The sequence below is a fragment of the Mobula hypostoma genome, chromosome 5 (assembly GCF_963921235.1).
Source record: "Mobula hypostoma chromosome 5, sMobHyp1.1, whole genome shotgun sequence".
Taxonomy (NCBI): Eukaryota; Metazoa; Chordata; class Chondrichthyes; order Myliobatiformes; family Myliobatidae; genus Mobula; species Mobula hypostoma.
In genome coordinates this window covers 172,425,125-172,444,767 of record NC_086101.1, presented here as the reverse complement: position 1 = coordinate 172,444,767, position 19,643 = coordinate 172,425,125, and the positions used below count along the sequence as shown (strand labels likewise).

The window sequence follows — 19,643 nt, the reverse complement described above, 5'->3', positions numbered from 1 at the left end:
TCTTATAAGAAATGTTAATAGTCTGTTAATTTGAGAGGAAATTATTTTTTGTCATTCCATTCCTGGTCGAATTCAGGAGTTACTCAAAGGAAATGGCAGTAGTATTCTAATTTACTGATATACAGTATACAATAGATGATAATTGTGTAACATCTACACTGCTACCATCAACACGATACATCATGTGTATGAGGTGTCAGGGAGGGGTAGCACCTCTGGTGGGGGAACATGTCACATCCTTTTCAAGGCGGTTAGTCCACCTTTGGTCCCCATCTGGCACTCAGCTCTCACCTGTGGCTCCCCTTAGCTGTTTGCATGCGACAGCGGCCACACCCCGGGCAACAGCTTCGATAAGCCGGCTAAACCAGGTGAGGGTAGCCGACGGGTCTCAAACCCTCGGTGAGATAGGAAGTTGTCTATCCCAGCATGTGAAGACAGACTCCGACGGATTGAGTGGATGAGACCAATGGAAGGTCCAACGGTCAAGAAGGCGGTCTCTGCAAGCATCGTGGAACATGTAGAGCAGGACAAGACACAGAAGACGTCCTGGTCATCCATTGCGCCTAGTCCCATCTCCAGCCGTCTTGCCACTGGATCCAGATGGGAATTGGGAAGAGAAATTGAGGCTGACACTGTGAAACTCTTCCTCACTTAAATCCAAATCAAGCGCTAGTCTCGACACCATCATAATGATGTTGAGGTCCTCATCGACGTCGACGATGGACGAACAAAACATCAAACAAACACTGCCCCAAGTTACACTAATTGGGTTGTAGTGGATACAGCCTAATCAATCATGGGTAAAGCCTCCCTACCATTGAGCACATCTACATGGAACATTGTCGCAGGGAAGAGGCATCATCAGGGACCCCCACCACCCAGATCATACTCAATTCTTGCAGCCAACATCAGGAAGGTACGGGAGCCTCAGGACTCCAAGTTCAGGAACAGTTATTACCCCTCAGCCATCAGGCTCTTGAACCAAAGGAGATAACTTCACTCAACTTCAGTTGTCTCCTTATTGAAATGTTCCCAGAACCTATAGACTCACTTTCAAGATGTCTTCATCTCATGTTCTTGATATTTATTTCTTATTTGTTTGTTTGTTAATCATTTATTTCATTTTATATTTGCAAAGTTTATTGTCTTTTGCTCACTGGGTAGTTGGTGCAGTTTTTTACGCTTTTGAATTTTTTGAGTATGCCTGCAAGAAAATGAATCTCAGGGTTGTATATGGTGACATAGATGTGCTTTGATAATAAACTTACTTTGAACTTTGAACCAGGTTGTATACAGTTGAGCATTCAAGTTATAAACTCAAAGCGTATCTCTACACGAAGGAAAGGTTAATACGTAATTGGCATCTGCCTACCTAAATGAAATTGCCTGTTGATCCCAGAAAAATGGTTTATTATGATAATTTAATGAAAATAGCAACATAATTCCAGTGAAAACATACATATGGTGAAGCTTTTTTTCATCCTCTGTTGGTTGACCTGATGTTGCACTTTAAAGCATCCTGAGATCATGTGGAAAGCTTTGTGATTTCTTCGTTGTAACAGGGAGAGTAGTGGGGAAATAAAGAATGAGAGGTGCACGAGAAACTATAGATCATCGTTGGGTATACCCCAGATAGTAGAAAGTATGAAGCCCTGAGTTCAGAGCTTAACATTGAAATCCCTATGCACTTGATTTAACAAAGTCATTAACCAGCCTGATAAAAAAAACACACATACACACAGAGGAATTTAACGCAAACATAATAACCAGTGTTAATAGTACCCAGTGGAATTTCAACCCCTTAAGTTAGGTTAGAATGAAGTCCATTCAATAAGCAGTTTTGTATCAATCCTCCTGACACTTCAGCCTTCTTTTCAGTGTCAGTCAAGCAGTAATATTCTGATTAAGCCTTTGTTATAATGCTAAGGAATCTCTAAATCTTTGTATCAGTCACAAAAGCTTAACCGTAGGGAATGCTTTGGCACTAAATATGAGAGATTCAAGTGGTGCTGTTACATTCTCAGTGGTTCCAATTATTTGGTCATTGGTTACTTGGGAATGAGGAAAATAAAAGTACAGATAGGTGAAAGGATTTATAAATAACATACACTGAAGCGATACATCAAAAATATATCTTATGGGCGCATCGGTCGTGGATTGCATTTTAAATCAGTTTTCTACAGATTTTGTTTCACTTGGGCATTTCAGCTGTACTTTTCCGGTTATTTCTGAAGATTGGGACTTCCGTTTATAAAAGCATATGGATAGGTACATTGAGATTCCAGTGATGCTTGTAAATGTGCACTTGAAAAAGAAAGCAATCTCAATTAATTGTGGAATCACAGGATGGATTTGATTAAGTGCAAACCAGGTTTGAACCAGTCTAATGTTGTTTTTCAGCGAGGCACCAAAATATCTAAGCAGTGGCAGAAATTCTTGTTGTGCTTTGTTATTTTATGAATGTTTAATGCACTTCTCACTAAGTCCTCCAATGGAGGCATTAAGCAAAAACATAAGATCAGAAGCAATTTCCTTGCTATATTTTTCGAAAATAGTTTGGAGATGAAAATATAAGCTTTGGCTGAAGATATTACAGATTTGTTTCCATCTCTGAATGAATGTTATGGGATTTCAGTTCTAATGTTAGAATAGAAGAAGTGAGCTTGTTTTCTTTGCAGCAAAGAGAATTAATGTAGGTGCACAAAATGGTGATTGGTTCCAGCAATACAAAGTGACTGGAGCGAAGCTGTTCTAATTAATACGTTTCGTGGGCTAGAGGACAAAGATTTAAAAAGTGATGATTTAAAGGCACAGGTGTGAGGGGAAGCCATGTTTAAGCAGAAAGTGATGGTGATCTGTAAATCACTGTCAGGAAGGGTGGTTTGAGTAATCAGTAAGGACTTTCATAAAGGAATTGGATGTGTGTTTGATGGAAAATGCTTTCAAAGTTTCAAAGTACATTTATTATCAAAGAATGTGTGAATTATACAACCTTGAGATTTACTTCAGAAGAGATGTTATTAGTAATGTTTTTAGTCGAATTTCTTGCCAGTGAGCTGTCACATTCAGTAGCACCATCTTAAACTGCCATATTTGCTGGAATATGTGAAAAGGAACGGGAAATAAGACCACAGGAATGACCTTCTTTATTACCATAATATATCTGTGACTTTATGGTTCTAATATTTATACAGCACGTTTTGATTAATATTGATTTTCTATTGCATTCTAGATCAGTTAAGGAACAGTTACCAGGTTGGTTATGATAGTTCCCTCCGGGTCATGTACGCCAATGGCATGGATACCAGTTTCCAGACCGAGCCCCATATCCTGGCTGGCACAGTGAACCCAATAATAGCCAGGCGCAACATCACGCTCCCTGTGGAAAACAGCCTGAATCTGGTGGAATGGCGGTTCAGAAAGGAACTAGCCAGAGGAAAGATCAGCGTTTTTGGACGCAAACTGAGGGTAAACCAGCTGCTCTTAACAAATCATCGGCTTTTGTGTTAATTGTTTTAGATTAATGGAGATGAAATTAGTCTTTAATCTATGATAAGTGCATTAGCTGCTGGCTGTAAACAACCCCCCACTCATTTGGTTGCATCTCTCTAGCTTTGGTTGAAGTGAATTGCATGGAAAATCAAACTAATTCTTTGAGGAGTCTCATATCCATCCCTGCCCATCTTTTAGGCTTTGAAGATGTAGAGTTCCTATGTTCAGGACTAGAAAGATGTAGACTGTGATATGCTTTGGGAAAGAAACGTGGTTTTGGTTGTGGATTAGAACCACATGGGACAGTCTCAGTCATTAGCTTTCACCACATCTCACATATTCAAGGCACTGTCTGCTTTGGACTGAAGGCACTGACATTCTGCATTTGCAATAGTTGCAATGAATGATATCTGTTGCCTGCAGTGTATATGGTCCACATGTTGCAGTAGGATGTCACTGACTGACAGCAGGGAAAGAAATGTCACTGCTCCCCATCAAAGGAAGATTGCGACTCCAACTTCCATGTTCTGCTTTAGAGGCATTATTACCGGCGAAAAAAATTATAATGGCTTTCAGTCACTAACATCTTATGATGTTTCTGTGTTCAATTACCATCGTGACTCCAACGCCATGAAGCTCTTACTCACATTACATCTGCACTATAGTGAAATTGCAGTCAACCATTTGCACCCTTCATTAGGATTGTCACTGCTCTGTGTTTTTCTGTGCACTGACACATGATTACGTTCTGCAAATTATAGTGGGTAATGAATTCTGGGAACCTCACAAGGATATTAACGGTGCAGAGGGAGACTGGCACCTTGGGAAGAGTTGAAAGCAGACAATCTCAGATGTTTTGCTAATAATGAGCATGTAAATTTACAGCAATTTAATATGGAGTGGCTTTTGACAGAAGCCAAGCTGCCTTTTAGCATAATGAAAGACAGTTAAACTCATTTTTTACTCCCATCTGGAACTCTTGGCAGCTAATTTGCACCAAGGAAGAATCAGTCATTCCAAGCACTGGAAAACAGCTAGGTTATCTGAGAAGCAGTAAGCGGGGAGGAATATCAACACTCCTCACTGCATAGAACAGTGCTGCACAGGAACGTTGTGCCACACCAGCTAAAGAGCAAATCAAAAACACCCAAAGGCTAATCCCTCCTACCTACTCCATATAAATATCCCTCCATCTTCCTTACATCCGTGTGCCTATCCAAAGTGGTTCGCACAATGTTCTACAGGATTAGTCACCCAGCTTCAATTCCCGCTGCTGTCTGTAAGAAGTTTGTATATGCTCCCTGTGACTGCTTGGGTTTCCGACGGGAGTCCTGGTTTCCTTCCACAGTCCAAAGACGTACCGATTGGTAGGTTAATTGGTCATTGTAAATTGTCCCATGACAATTCGGGAATTGCTGGGTGGCATAGCTCGAAGCTCCTATTGCGCACTGTAGCTCTATAAACAAATAAATAATGTTTTTGCCTCTACCACTGTACCACAGCGCACTCCAGGCATCCACCACTCTTGAGTAAAAAATTTACCCCTCACATCCCACTTGAACCTAACCCTCTCACTGTAAATGTGTGGCCTCTGGTTAGACATTTCAACCCATGGAAGCAGATGCTCTCTGTCCACTCTACCTATACCTCTCACAATCTGATGAACCTCTATCAGATCTCCCCTCAGCCTCCCGTGCTCCAGAGTTAACAACCCATGTTTATCCAGCCTCCTGTGAGAGCATATGCCCTCTAAACCAGTCAAGTTAATTTGTTCTCTGTTCTTTTTACAAGGTGAATGGTAGGAACCTTCTCTCCATCGACTTTGACAGAACCACTCGGACAGAGAAGATCTACGATGACCACCGTAAATTCCAGCTCAGGATCCTCTATGATCAGTCAGGGCACCCCACGCTCTGGCTGCCCAGTAGCCGACTGACAGCCGTTAACATCACTTATTCCTCTACTGGTCAGATCTCCGGCATTCAGCGGGGCCCGTTGGGTGAGCGGATCGAATATGATACGCAGGGAAGAATCGTGACCCGCGTGCTAACTGATGGGAAAACATGGAGTTACACGTACCTGGACAAGGTGAGGAAGGCAGAGAGACTGATAACATGGTATTTCTCTCATGCAGCTGACAACTGGAGCCCAGCACAAAATAGTTTTACAAAATACTGTTGAAACTAATAAAGTTCCTGATTTACACATCCAAATAGATAATGTCAAGCTTTGCTAAGTAATTGTGGGTCAGGGATGATTTAATTAAACTAAAGCATCATTGTTCAGAGCGCAGCGTTAATTTCCTTTGTCGAATCATTTGCATTTTAATTCCTAATTATGCTATTATGTTCTTCTCTGTTTTACAGTCCATGGTGCTACTCCTCCACAGCCAGCGTCAGTACATATTTGAGTATGACTTACTAGACCGCTTGTCTGCAGTCACAATGCCCAGCGTGGCTCGTCACACCATGCAGACCATACGCTCCATTGGCTATTACCGTAACATTTACAACCCCCCCGAGAGCAACGCCTCCATGATGGTGGACTACAGCGAGAGTGGGCTGCTCCTCCAGACGGCGTACCTGGGAACTGGTCGACGGGTGATCTACAAGTACAGGCGGATGTCCAAGCTGTCCGAGCTGCTGTACGACAGCACCCGCGTCAGCTTCACCTACGACGAGACGGCCGGGGTGCTGAAGACGGTCAACCTGCAGAGCGAGGGCTTCATCTGCACCATCAGGTACCGGCAGATTGGGCCACTGGTCGACAGGCAGATCTTCCGTTTCAGCGAGGATGGCATGGTGAATGCTCGCTTTGACTACAGCTACGACAACAACTTCCGGGTCACCAGCATGCAGGCCGTCATCAACGAGACTCCCCTGCCAATCGACCTCTACCAATTTGACGATATTTCGGGCAAGGTCGAGCAGTTTGGAAAGTTTGGAGTTATCTACTACGACATCAACCAGATTATCTCGACGGCGGTGATGACGTACACCAAACATTTCGACGTGCACGGCCGAATCAAAGAGATTCAGTACGAAATATTCCGATCGCTGATGTACTGGATCACCATCCAGTACGACAACATGGGGAGAGTGACAAAGCGGGAGATGAAGATCGGACCCTTTGCTAACACTACCAAATATGGCTACGAGTATGACGTGGACGGGCAGCTGCAAACAGTCTACTTGAATGACAAAATCATGTGGCGCTACAATTATGACCTGAATGGCAACTTGCACCTACTGAATCCAGGCAGCAGTGCCCGTCTGACGCCGCTGCGCTATGACCTGCGCGACCGTATTACTCGCTTGGGTGACGTCCAGTACAGGCTGGACGAAGATGGCTTCCTTCACCAGCGAGGCGGGGATGTCTTTGAATACAATTCCAAGGGGCTCCTGGTGAGGGTCTACAGCAAGGTTGGCGGCTGGAACATCCAGTACCGCTACGATGGCCTCGGCAGGCGCGTCTCCAGCAAGATCAGTATCGGTCAACACCTGCAGTTCTTCTACTCTGACCTCAACTACCCCAACCGAATAACGCATGTCTACAATCATTCCAGCTCGGAGATCACTTCCTTCTATTACGACCTTCAGGGGCATCTCTTCGCCATGGAGATCAGCAGTGGGGAAGAGTTCTACATTGCCTGTGACAATACGGGGACACCACTAGCAGTGTTCAGCAGCAACGGCCGAATGATAAAGCAGATTCAGTACACAGCCTACGGTGAAATATACCTGGACTCCAACCCTGACTTCCAGCTAATTATAGGGTTCCACGGAGGTCTCTATGATCCTTTAACAAGATTGATTCACTTTGGGGAGAGGGACTACGATATTCTGGGCGGCCGGTGGACAAGACCCGACATCACATATTGGACAGAAGTCGCCAACAACCCAGCACCATTCAACTTGTACATGTTCAATAATAATAATCCAGTGGGCAAAGTCCAGAACATCAAGGACTACATTACAGGTAAGCCAGAAAAAAATCGGGTGGAGCTGACAGGTCCATGCATGCTTCAACTAACGGTGGCACAGCAATTAGGCCTGCTACCTCACAGCGCACAGTGACCTAGTCCAATCCTGACCTCTGATGCTGTCTGTGTGGAGTTTGCATGTTCTCTTCAAGTCTGCTTGTGTTTCCTCCCACTTTCCAAGGATGCTCTGGCTGGTAGGTTAATTGGCAACTGTAAATTGACCCTAATGTTCAAGAGAGGGACAGAGACTGGAAGGTGTTGAGATATATGGAGAATATGGGGGAGTGTGTGTATGTGATTGGGAGTGGGGGGGACGATTGTGTTGATAATGTGGGGAGAATTGAAAAAATTGGAATTAGAATAAATGGGTGCTTGGTGGTCCGTGCCATTTGGTGGGCCTGGGAGCTGTGAGATTCCATGTATGAAGAGAGTATATGAAACTTACCGCAGCTAAATTGTTAGGTTTGGCTCCACAGTTAAAAAGGACTTGAGCAAAAACACGGGGTGGGGAGGTGGGGTGGGATTACTTCCATGCAATCAAAGATGAAGTTGAGGGATAAGGGAAGGTGTGAACAGCAGGTGGTATACCTGCATTAAGGAGAAAGTCTTTCTTAATGACACACTAATGCAATGTGTAAGTAATGATAGTTGTAGAAATTATAGACAATTTATGATGCAGTTAGAGGCTGCTCAGCCCATTATCCCTGTGCAAATGGATACAGATCTGATCTCATTTCACAGCACCAACCAATAGTGCCGTTCGTAGCCCTTTAAGTAATTTCTCAATGTGATAATGGAGCAATGAGTTCCAACCACTGACCAGGGTGAGAGGAAATCCTTTATATCTACAATTGCTACTCATTTTCTCTGATCTATGTTCCTGGTTCTTGACCCGTCCGCAAAGGGCAACACCTCTTTCCTATTTAATCAGTCTTGGCTCCTCATAATTCAGTATCACTGTTCCAAAGAAGCCAACATTACCTTACACAATATGTAGAAGAATACAAAATGCAGCAGATGCTGGAATCTGTAATAAAAACAAATAAAAATTGCTGGGGATGTTTAGCATATCAGCATCCAAGGACAAAGAACAGAAACCATATTTCAGGCTAATGACCTTCCATCAGAATTGGAAGAGTGAGAAGACATCAGTAGGTTTCAATAGGTACATTTAATATCAGAAATGTATACAATATACATCCTGAAATTCTTTTGCTTCACAGACATCCATGAAATCAGAGAAGTGCCCCAAAGAATGAATGACAGTTAAAACGTTAGAATTCCAAAAACCCCCCCAACTCCCCCCTCCCACACACAAGCGGCAGCGAGGCAAAAGCGACCCCCATCCTCACATCAGCACCCCCACCGAGCACTCAAGCCTGCAGCAAAGCATCAATAAAGACACAGACTTGCAGTACCCCGAAAACTACTTGTTCACCCGGTAATTCGACATACCACAGGCTCTCTCTCTCTCCCTAATAAGGGAAAGAGAGGTGTCCCCGTTTCACAGCGAGAGGGGAGACATAACAAACAATTCACTGTTTTACGATGTTAAAAGTCTGTTGCTTCGCTTTTTCCAAGCTCTGCACCCAGAAAGGGTGCACCAAAAAGGCGCTGCTCTCTGGACACACAACCCCCGACAGCTAACCCGCTGCTCCCGATGTTTTGTGTCCTCCCACAACGCTTTAGTCGAGGGCAGCAGTCTAGAATTAGCACGTCCCTAGAGCCACGAAAACCCGGAACCCTGCACTGGCCTTCCAGTCCGCGTCCTTGGGATATCAAAAATGCAGCTGGTCATGAGGCCCTGAGAGCGGGTCCCATTCCCACAAAGAACCGAAGTCAGAGTGTAACTTCAGGTCAGGGTCTTCAAAAGAACCCCCTGCACCCTGAAAAGGGAAAAAAGAGATATCAAAGACAGAAATAGAGCTCCTTGCGAAGCCATGTGTTTTAAGTTGCAGGATTGAAGAGAAGAGAATAAAAGAAATATCTGTGACAGGATAGAAACTAAGGTTGTCCAGGGATATAATTGCTTTTGGTGCCATCTAATTATCATGGTGATTTGTTTGGAGAAAAGCGAACAGAGGGTGAAGAGCACTCATATGCCTCTTTAACCAATTTTTTCATCCGCTGCTACTTTTCAGATTCTGGGGACGTACATTCAGTGGCCAGTTTATTAGGCACACCTGTTTGCTAATGCAAATATTTAATCAGCCAATCATGTGGCAACAACTCAATGCATAAAAGCAGGCAGACGTGTCAAGAGGTTCAGTTGTTGTTCAGATCAAAAAAGTGTGATCAAAGTGACTTTGACCATGCAATGACATTGGTGCCAGACGGGATAGTGTGAGCGTCTCAGAATCTGCTCATCTCCTGGGATTTTTCCTGCACTACAGTCTCTAGAGTTTACTGAAAATGGTGTGAACAACAAAGTAGGATTCAGTGAGTAGCAGTTCTGTGGGCAAAAATGCTTTGTTACTGAGAGAAGTCAGAGGAGAATGGCCAGACTGGTTCAAGCTGACTGGAGGGCAACAGTAACTCAAATAACCATGTGTTACAACAGTGGTGCACAGAAGAGCATCTCTGAACACATAACACATCGAACCCGGGTTACCGCAGCTGAAGACCACAAATAGACGCTCAGTGGCCACTTTATTTATTACAGAAGGTGCATAATAAAGTCGCCACTGAGTGGATCTTCCAAGATCCCTTAGTTGCTCCACAACCACTCAATATTCTCCATTTATTTTATTTTCAATTGTCCTGTCAGATCTCACCAAACCCATTATTGCACAGCATGCACTGCATCACGGCGTTCAATTGGACACATACGAGGAGGAGAAGAGTCACTCTCTCTCTGCTATACAGCCCTATGCACAAGTTTCTGGATAAAATTCTGATTGGCATATTACTGCTCAGTTGCTCTGACCATCTCTCTCTTTGCTCTCACTCACATACTTGTCAACGAGCTGAGTTGATGTGTATTCTAAGGGTAGGAATCTCTTACATAGAGATCCATTCTAATTTACCAGATGTTGCAGCGGCTCTGCACAAAATTTCATTTTGGAGTTCTGAGAGGAAATAAAAACATCTGTTGTTTATAACTCAGGCTGAGCTAAAGAGCAAATAAAGTTGCTGTTGCTTCTTCCGGATGTGTCAATTGCTTCCACCTTGCTCTAAAACAGACTGCACAGTTTGATGTGCAGCTACCATAACAAGACAGTGCTGGCGTAGTTCCATTTGTTTTGTACTCAAACAAACTGTGTTATAATCTGCCATTCTTATTTTTTGTTTACACACAAAAACGAACAAAGTTAGAAAGAATAACTCTGCATATTTAATCTGTCATTATTGACATCTTTTCTTAGTTTTACCTCAGTCCTTAATCCTTTAGCCCAAACTCTGTGAAGTCAGTGTTTAGTCAAGGTACAAGATGGCTGACTCCTTATCTTTCAACACAGTATGAAAGAGAGCTCAAGCATGAACCTCCAGGTCAGAGGGAAAGTAATACACAGAGCAGACTGTAGGCCAAGCCTACCCCTTATTAATTTTAAAAATGTAACATTCTCTTTGTTTTTAACTTGGTTTCTTTCCAGAGGCTGGGAAGGAGTAAAACTCCAAAAATTCACTGTCCCACATTATGGCTGTATGAAAGATTGGTAGAACCACGTTTGAAGTATTCTGTCCTGTTCTGGGTCACCACCTTGCAGGAAGGATGTGGAGGTTCTGGGGAGGGTGTAGAAGAGGCTCACTTGGATAGTATTTGGATTAGAGAGTATTACCTATAAAGACAAGTTGGACATCCATGGATAGAGCTGCATCAGAGACAGGGAGGGTAATATGATAGAAGTGTACAGAATATGAGAGGTTTAGACAAGCTCAACTTTTCCCAAGGTGGAAGCGTCAAATACTAGAGGACATAGCTTTATGGTGAGAGGGAAAGTTTGGAAAATATTAACATGGCAAGCATTTTTGGCAGGAGTCATAGGTTCCTGGGAAGCAGTACTAGGAGAAGTGGTGGAAGCGTATAAAAGTAATGGTTAAGAGGCACTTAAACAGGAACACGAACAGTTGCGCAGTTTAAATTGGTGTCAGAGTTGATACAGAAATTGTGGACTAATGGGCCTGTTCCTGTATTGTACTGTTCTCTGTTCATTGCTGGGAAGTCCCAGTACTTTGGCAAATAATCTCATTGGCACTGATTCCCATTCTCCCTTTCATACACTGGGGCCCAAGTTCCAGCACTCCTACTTAACAGTCAGGGACCCTTGAAACTCATTGAGTGGGGAGCTTTACTGACCTTGGGTAGAATATTCAGCTGCACTAACCTTTGGTTCTGCTACTTGTTGTCTCATTGACTGATGTTCTGGGTGGCTTGGAAAGTGTGAAACTTTCTCTTCTTGCTGAGATGTCTAGGTAACTTCCAGAGGTCCTATGCCTGTTTGGTTTTAAAATGGCTTTGTACTGTGAACCTTTGATCATTCTGTATTGTATTATTTACTTAATTAGACCTTAAGACATAGGAGCAGAATTAGGCCATTCAGCCCATTGAGTCTGCAGCACCATTCCATCATGGCTGATCCCGGATCCCACTCAACCCCATACACCTGCCTTTTCGCCATAGCCTTTGAGGCCCTGACCAATCAGGAAACGAGATATAGCACGGAATAGGCCCTTCCTGCCCTTCAACTGCACCACCCAGCAATCCCCCGAGTTAATCCTAGCCTAATCACAGGACAATCAGTCTTTTGACTGTGGGAGGAAGCTGGAGCACCCAGAGGAAACCCATGCACAAACTCCTTACAGGCAGCGACGGGAATTGAACCCATGTCGCTCGTACTGCAAAGCGTTGTGCCAACCACTACGCAACCATTCTTATTTGGTTTGTTTAATATGAGGTGGTAGTTCACTGCATGATCAATACTGGAGAACCCAAGTAATAATCTAAGAAAGGAGCTGGATGCCGAGACCCCTGTCTCTGTTTCTGTGGAGTGATGTGAATTCAGGAGAACCTACTCCACTCACTACCCCCTCTACAGCGGCGGCACAGCAGTGGAAACTGCAAGCACTTTCAAACTCTTGGGAGTACACAGCACACGCAATCTCTCATGGTCCCAGGACACATCCTACATGATCAAGAAAGCTCACCAATGCCTCTTTCTGAGGAGGCTGAAGAGAGCTGGACTTTGCACATCTGTACTCATGTCATTCTACAGATGCGCAGGAGCGAGCAACTTAACAAGCTGTATCACTGCATGGTACGGAAACTGCACTGCAGCGGACAGGGAGGCTCTGCAATGCGTAGTTGAAATTGCCCAGCACATTATCTGCACCAGCCTTTCGTGAACATACATACAGAAAAGTGCCGGAAAAGGGCCTGTAACATAATGGAGGATCCCACACATGGAGTGTTTGTCCCACACCCATCATGGAGGAGGCTACATGGCATCCACACCAGGACCACCTGACGCAAAAACAGTTACTTTCCCCAAGCAGTAAGGCTGATCAACACCACCACCCACTAACCCACCCCTCCACAGTCCGCACCACCACCACCCTATCGTTTCCTGTTAGTCACCTCATGTACTGTGCAAAAGTCTCAGGAACATGTATTGTGTATGTATTGCACTGTACTGATGCTGCACAAAAAAACAAGTTTCATGATATATGTGAGTGATAATAAACCTGATTCTGATATCGGTCTCTTGTGCAGACTGAGAGTGGCAATTATTTTTTCTCCTTGCACTTGTGTGCGGGAAATAATATTAGACATCATGAATCCTGAGTGCATCTGACCTGACCTGACCTAAGAATTGACAGTTCCTCTCACCCCACAGATGCTGCATTACCCATTGAGCGCCCCCCAACAGTCTCTATTAGAAACATAGAAAACCTACAGCACAGTACAGGCCCTTAGGCACACAATGCTGTGCCGAACATGTCCTTACCTTAGAAATTACCTAGGGTTACTCATAGCCCTCTATTTTTCTGAGCTCCATGTACCTATCCAGGGGTCCCTTAAAAGACCCTATCATATTCTGCTCTAAGTTCCAGCATCTGCAGTCTCACCCTCGTGAATCCAGAATATGACCTTGTTTGATTAATAATGTACATTTTTCTTGATAAATGCCACCATCAGCTAGAGCTCAGAAAATCATTGTCCACCCATTAGATATGGTCTCCACTGTTTATATTAAATAAATTTATTCTGATCACTCTTGAAGTTTATGCAGCACAATGATGTAATATCCTTGTCAAGTAGTGAGAGTAAAATTGGATAATTTTGTTGACCTTAATGCTGACACCACTGTGTATGATGATGTAACATCCCAACACTACAACCACATAACAGTGACAGGGATATAGCTCTGTTTCTGAATATAGCTGTATAGGATCAGTAAAGGATCTGAGTTTTCATTTACTGCTGCCAAAACATGTCATATCTCTTTCTGTGAGGACACCACTCTTCCCTAACAACAATACAAACCACCAGCAGTTAAGAATTTAGGACCTCAGATTTAATTGCTAGATTCACATATCTTACTAATATCTGTCTAGCCAGGACCATGATACATCCACTTTACCCTTTGAAGCTTTGGCTTTTGTTCCCCGCATTGGGGTTGCCCGCACAAATTCAGTTGTGAGACAGGAGATCTATCTAATCATCATAGATTCCATGATTTATGCCAGCCTGCCTGTTCCTGCTGATGGATTATCCATTCTTCCATGTTGAGTTCACTAATCACCAGCTTTTCTCCACCGGCTCTGTAGCCACTTTATCCAGTTGATTAAATGCTAATGGTACATATGCCTGACATCAAGCATAATAAGAGGGTGTTGCCAGGACTCGAGATTACGTTATCGAGAGAGTTTGAACAAGTTGGGATTTTTTTCATTGGATTTGAGGAAAATGGTGGGGGGAATGAGGACTGTAGTTAAGGTGAATGTGGGCACTCTTTTTTTTCCCAGAGTTAGCGGACCAAGAACTAGAGGGCATAGATTTAAGGCAGGAGGGGAGATAGTTAAGAGGAACTTGAGAGGCAACGCTTTCACCCAGAGGATAGAGGTCAGTATATGAAGTAAGCTGTCCGAGGAAGTGGTTGAGGCAGGTACAGCATTTAAAGGTAGCTGTACAGGTACATATCAGGAAAGGTTTAGAGCAGGAGTTCCCAGCCTGGGGTCCATGGACACCTTGCTTAATGGTATTGCTCCATGGCATAAAAAAGGTCTGGAACCTCTGGTTTAGAGGCACATGAGCCAAATGCAGGCAAATGGGACTTCTTTAAATGGGATTCTTGGTCAACATGGACCAATTGGTCTGAAGGGCCCATTTCTGTGCTACATGACTCTTAAGACTCTAAAAGGGCAACTGTGTATTATATAATATAACCATATAACAATTACAGCACAGAAACAGGCCATCTCGGCCCTTCTGGTTCGTGCCGAATGCTTACTCTCACCTAGTCCCATCTACCTGCACTCAGCCCATAACCCTCCATTCCTTTCCTGTCCATATAGCTATACAATTTAACTTTAAATGACAACATTGAACCTGCCTCAACCACTTCTGCTGGAAGCTCGTTCCACACAGCTACCAGAAGTTCCCCCTCATGTTACCCCTAAACTTTTGCCCTTTAACTCTCAACTCATGTCCTCTTGTTTGAATCTCCCCCACCCTCAATGGAAAAAGCCTATCCACATCAACTATATCTATCCCCCTCATAATTTTAAATACCTCTAAGCTCTATCAAGTCCCCCCTCAACCTTCTACGCTCCAAAGAATAAAGGCCCAACTTGTTCAACCTTTGTCTGTAACTTAGGAGATGAAACCCAGGTAACATTCTAGTAAATCTTCTCTGTACTCTCTCAATTTTGTGACATCTTTCCTATAATTCGGTGACCAGAACTGTACACAATACTCCAAATTTGGCCTTACCAATGCCTTGTACAATTTCAACATTACATCCCAACTCCTATACTCAATGCTCTGATTTATAAAGGCCAGCATACCAAAACCTTTCTTCACCACCCTATCCACATGAGATTCCACCTTCAGGGAACTATGCACCATTATTCCCAGATCCCTCTGTTCTACTGCATTCTTCAATGCCCTACCATTACCATGTATGTCCTATTTTGATTAGTCCTACCAAAATGTATCACCTTACATTTATCAGCATTAAACTCCATCTGCCATCTTTCAGCCCACTCTTCTAACTGGCCTAAATCTCTCTGCAAGCTTTGAAAACCTACTCATTATTCACAACTCCACCTATCTTATTATCACCTGCATACTTACTAATCCAATTTACCACCCCATCATCAAGGTGAGTATTGTGCTCACCTTCCGAAATCCAGTTTTATTGATCTCTCTGGAGCTGAATTACAAAATCATACCCTTTGTACAGTGATAATTAAAAAGAGAAAATGATGCAGAGTCTGCAGATTAGGTAACATTTGTGAAAAGGGAAGTAGAAATAGCATTTGAAGTCAAAATGAGTTCCAACATTTTCTGTTTTTGTTTCAGATTTCCAAAATCTGCGGTTTTCGCATTATTTATTTGCACAGCTACTCACTGCAGTTCATTTGGTACACATGACTGACGATGCATTCAGAATGCAGTCACAATGAAAGCCTTAGTAAATACTGGGTATCCAAGCATAGTAATTTTCAATGTCATATTGACTCCACTAAAGGGCTTATTGATTTTTCACCAGCAGGGTGGATTTGTTTAAATGATAGATCAGTGCGAGGTCCAAATAAATTGATGAGAATATTGGCCACAGCTTGTTACACCATGAAACCGAATGTATTAATGTAATTTCAGTCCCACCATTGGCTCGAATATTTAGAGTGATTGCTCTAAATTTCTGCTTGAAGGTTTTAAGGCAATGGGTTTATCTGATTCCCATCTGATCCAAAGTTCAATTTTTCCCATTGCTACCATTCCTTTAATCCTCGCCATGATTTTTTCCTTATTAATAATCCTGTTTCAGCCCATCCACTTCTGAAATTCTCACCCTTGCTCTTGCCTTATTAAAACTTAACCACTGACAGATTTTCTTTGCTGAGTGCCCATCTGCCACTCCCACAATGTACAGCTCATCCAAAATCATACTGCCTTTATCTTATAGTACGTAGAGGCCGCATTTACCCAAGTTAGTAAATTTTGGGTCCCAATCAGCCCAAATTTATACTCACCACTGTGTTCAAAGCCCTGCTCTGCTATTCCCTCCTTGCTCTAACAACCCCTTCCAGAACTCCTTCCTCCAACATTGGCTGTTATAATGTCAGCCATCCAGCCCCAGATCTCATTGACCTATCCTCCTCGGAGACCCACTAAAACATATGTTTTTGGACAAGCGTTACTTTGATCCTCCCAATGTCACCTTCATTGATTCATTTGCTACAACCACACCTTCTGTGCTCTCAAATCCTATTGTCACACTGCCTGTGCTCACATCATATGACAGAGGAGCAAAATAAGCCATTTGGCCTATCGAGACTGCTCCGCCATTCCGTTATAGCTGACTTATTATCCCTCTCACCTCCATTCTCTTGCCTTTCCTCTGTAACCTTTGACACCCTGACTAAGCAAGAATCTTTCAACCTCCGTTTTAAACATACTCAGTGACTTGGACTCCACACCTGCCTGTGGCAATGACTTCCACAGATCACCACCCTCTGGCTAAAGAAATTCCTCTTCATCTCTGTTCTGAAAGGAGGTCCCTCTATTCTGTGTCTGTGCCTTCTGGTCCTAGACTCACCCACTAGAAAACATCATCTCCACATCCACTTTGTTTAGGCCTTTCAGTATTAGCTAGGTTTCAATGAGATCCCCCCCCCCCCATTGTTCTAAACTCCTGCAAGTAAAGGGCCAGAGCTATCAAACACTCCTCGTACATTAACCCTTTCATTCCCGTGAACCACTTCTTAATCCTCCCCATGCCAGCTCTTATTTTCTTAGATAAGGGGCCTAAAGCTACTCACAATACTCCAAGTGCGCTCTGACCAGTGCCTTATAAATCGTCAGCATTACCTCCTTGCTTTTATATTCTAGTCCTCTCAAAATGAATGCTAAGATTGCATTTGCACTCCATACCATAGTCTCAACCTGCAAGTTAACTTTTAGAAAACCCTGATTGAGGACCCCCGATGTCTCTAGACCCCTCTGATTTTTGAATTTTCTATTCTTTTCAAAAATATTCTATACCTTTATTGCTTTTAAAGTGCATGACCATACATCTCCCTGCACTATATTACATCTGCCACTTCTTTGCCCATTCTGCCAATCTAAGTCCTTCTGCGGACTTTGTGCTTCCTCAACACTACCTGCCCCCTGCGAATCTTCACATCATCTACAGGAACTTGACCATAAAGCCATCAATTCTATCATCCAAATTATTGATGATTAACTTGAAAGGAAGCGCTCCCAATACCGGCCCCTGCAGAACAGCACTAGTCACCGGCAGCCAACCAGAAAAGGCCCCCTTTATTCCCACTCTTTCCCTCCTGCCAGTCAGTTGAACTTATATCCAGGCTGGTATCTTTCCTGTAATACCATGGGCTCTTATCTTGTTAAAGCAGCATGTGTTTGGCTCCTTGTCGAAGGCCTTCTGAAAATCCAAGTAAACAACACCCATTGACTCCCTTTTGTCTATCCTGCCTGTTATTTCCTCAAAGAATTCCAACAGATTTGTTTGGAAAGATTTTCCCTTTAGAAAACCATGCTGACTTTGGCCTACTTTATCATGTGTCTCCAAGTACCCCAAAAGCTCATCCTTAATAATGGACTCAAACATCTTTCCAACACTGAAGTAAGACTAACTGTCTATAATTTTCTTTCTTCTGCCTCCCTCCCATCTTAAAGAGTGGAGTGACATTTGCAAATTTTCAGTCCTCCAGAATCTTTCCAGAATCTAGTGATTCTTGAAAGATCATTGCTAATGCCTCCATAATCTCTTCAGCTACCTCTTTCAGAATCCTGGGGTTTAATCCATCTGGTACAGGTAACTTATCTCCCCTAAGACATTTCAGCTTCCCAGGCACCTTCTCCTTAGTGAGAGCAACTACATTCACCTGTGCCCCCAACACTCTTGAATTTCTTGAAGACTGACACAAAATATTTCTCAAGTTTGTCCACCATTTCTTTGTCTTTCATTACCTCCTCTCCAGCGTTATTTTCCAGCAGTCTTGCGTTTGTAATTCCCTTTACTCCACTGAAATACAGATACATCTGACTTTATCTTCTCCCTATCAAACAATAGTGATCACATTATGATCACTGCCTCATCAGGGTTCCTGTACCTTAACCTCTGTAATCCAGAATTGCCTTTCCTCTGGTGGGCTCAACCACAAGCTGCTTATAAAAGCCATCACATTGGCATTTTACAAATTTCATTTCTTAGGATCCAGCACTAATGTGATTTTCCCAGTCTACCTGCACATTGAAATCCCCCAGAACTATCATAACATTGCCCTTTTTACAAGCCTTTTCTAACTCCCATTGTAATTTGTATCCCACATCCAGGCTACTGTTTGGAGGCTTGTATGGAACTCACATCAGGGTCTTTTTACCCTTGCAGTTTTTTAACTAGAACCACAAGGATTCTACATCTTCTAATCCTATGTCACCTCTTTCCAAGCTCAACAGGCCCTAAATTCTTAACTGCTGGTGGTTTGTATTGTCGGTAGGGAAGAGTGGTGTCCTCACAGAAAGAGATGTATATCCTTGAAGGTTAAGCTCCCAACTTTCACCCAAGTCTCAATGATGCTCATAACATCTTACCTGCCAATCTCTAAATGCGCTACAAGATTATCTACCTTGTTCTGTACACTGCGTACATTCGAATATACCACCTTCAGTCCTGTGTTCATCCCCCTTTTCAATTTTGTCCCAGTTACACTTCAACTCATCCCACTGATTGCAATTTTACCCTATTGTCTGCCTGTCCTCCCTCATAGGCTCACTAGAAAAGTCATCTATCTGCATACCAACTCAGCCCTATCACTCCAGTTCACATTCCCCTGCCAAATTAGTTTATACCCTCCCCAACAGCCCTAGCAACACTTGCCATGATATTCGTCTTGCTGTAACACTGCTAGAGCCACACCTCACAGCTGCCTCTTTTACAACCATACTCACTGCGCTCACACCTGCTGTGGTCATCCC

The 19,643-nt window shown here is 43.3% G+C and overlaps 1 protein-coding gene across 11 annotated transcripts in view; it reads left to right on the top strand.

Annotated features, from left to right (window-relative positions):
• Positions 1-19,643, top strand: part of tenm3 (teneurin transmembrane protein 3) — a 2,629,382-nt gene that overhangs the window by 2,596,692 nt on the left and 13,047 nt on the right. For all 11 annotated transcript variants that reach the window (XM_063049436.1, XM_063049434.1, XM_063049437.1 and 8 more), the window contains 3 exons: positions 3,233-3,468; positions 5,284-5,580; positions 5,859-7,470. In XM_063049436.1, the coding sequence (XP_062905506.1) occupies positions 3,233-3,468; positions 5,284-5,580; positions 5,859-7,470 (2,145 nt within the window). The remainder of the gene's footprint in view (positions 1-3,232; positions 3,469-5,283; positions 5,581-5,858; positions 7,471-19,643) is intronic.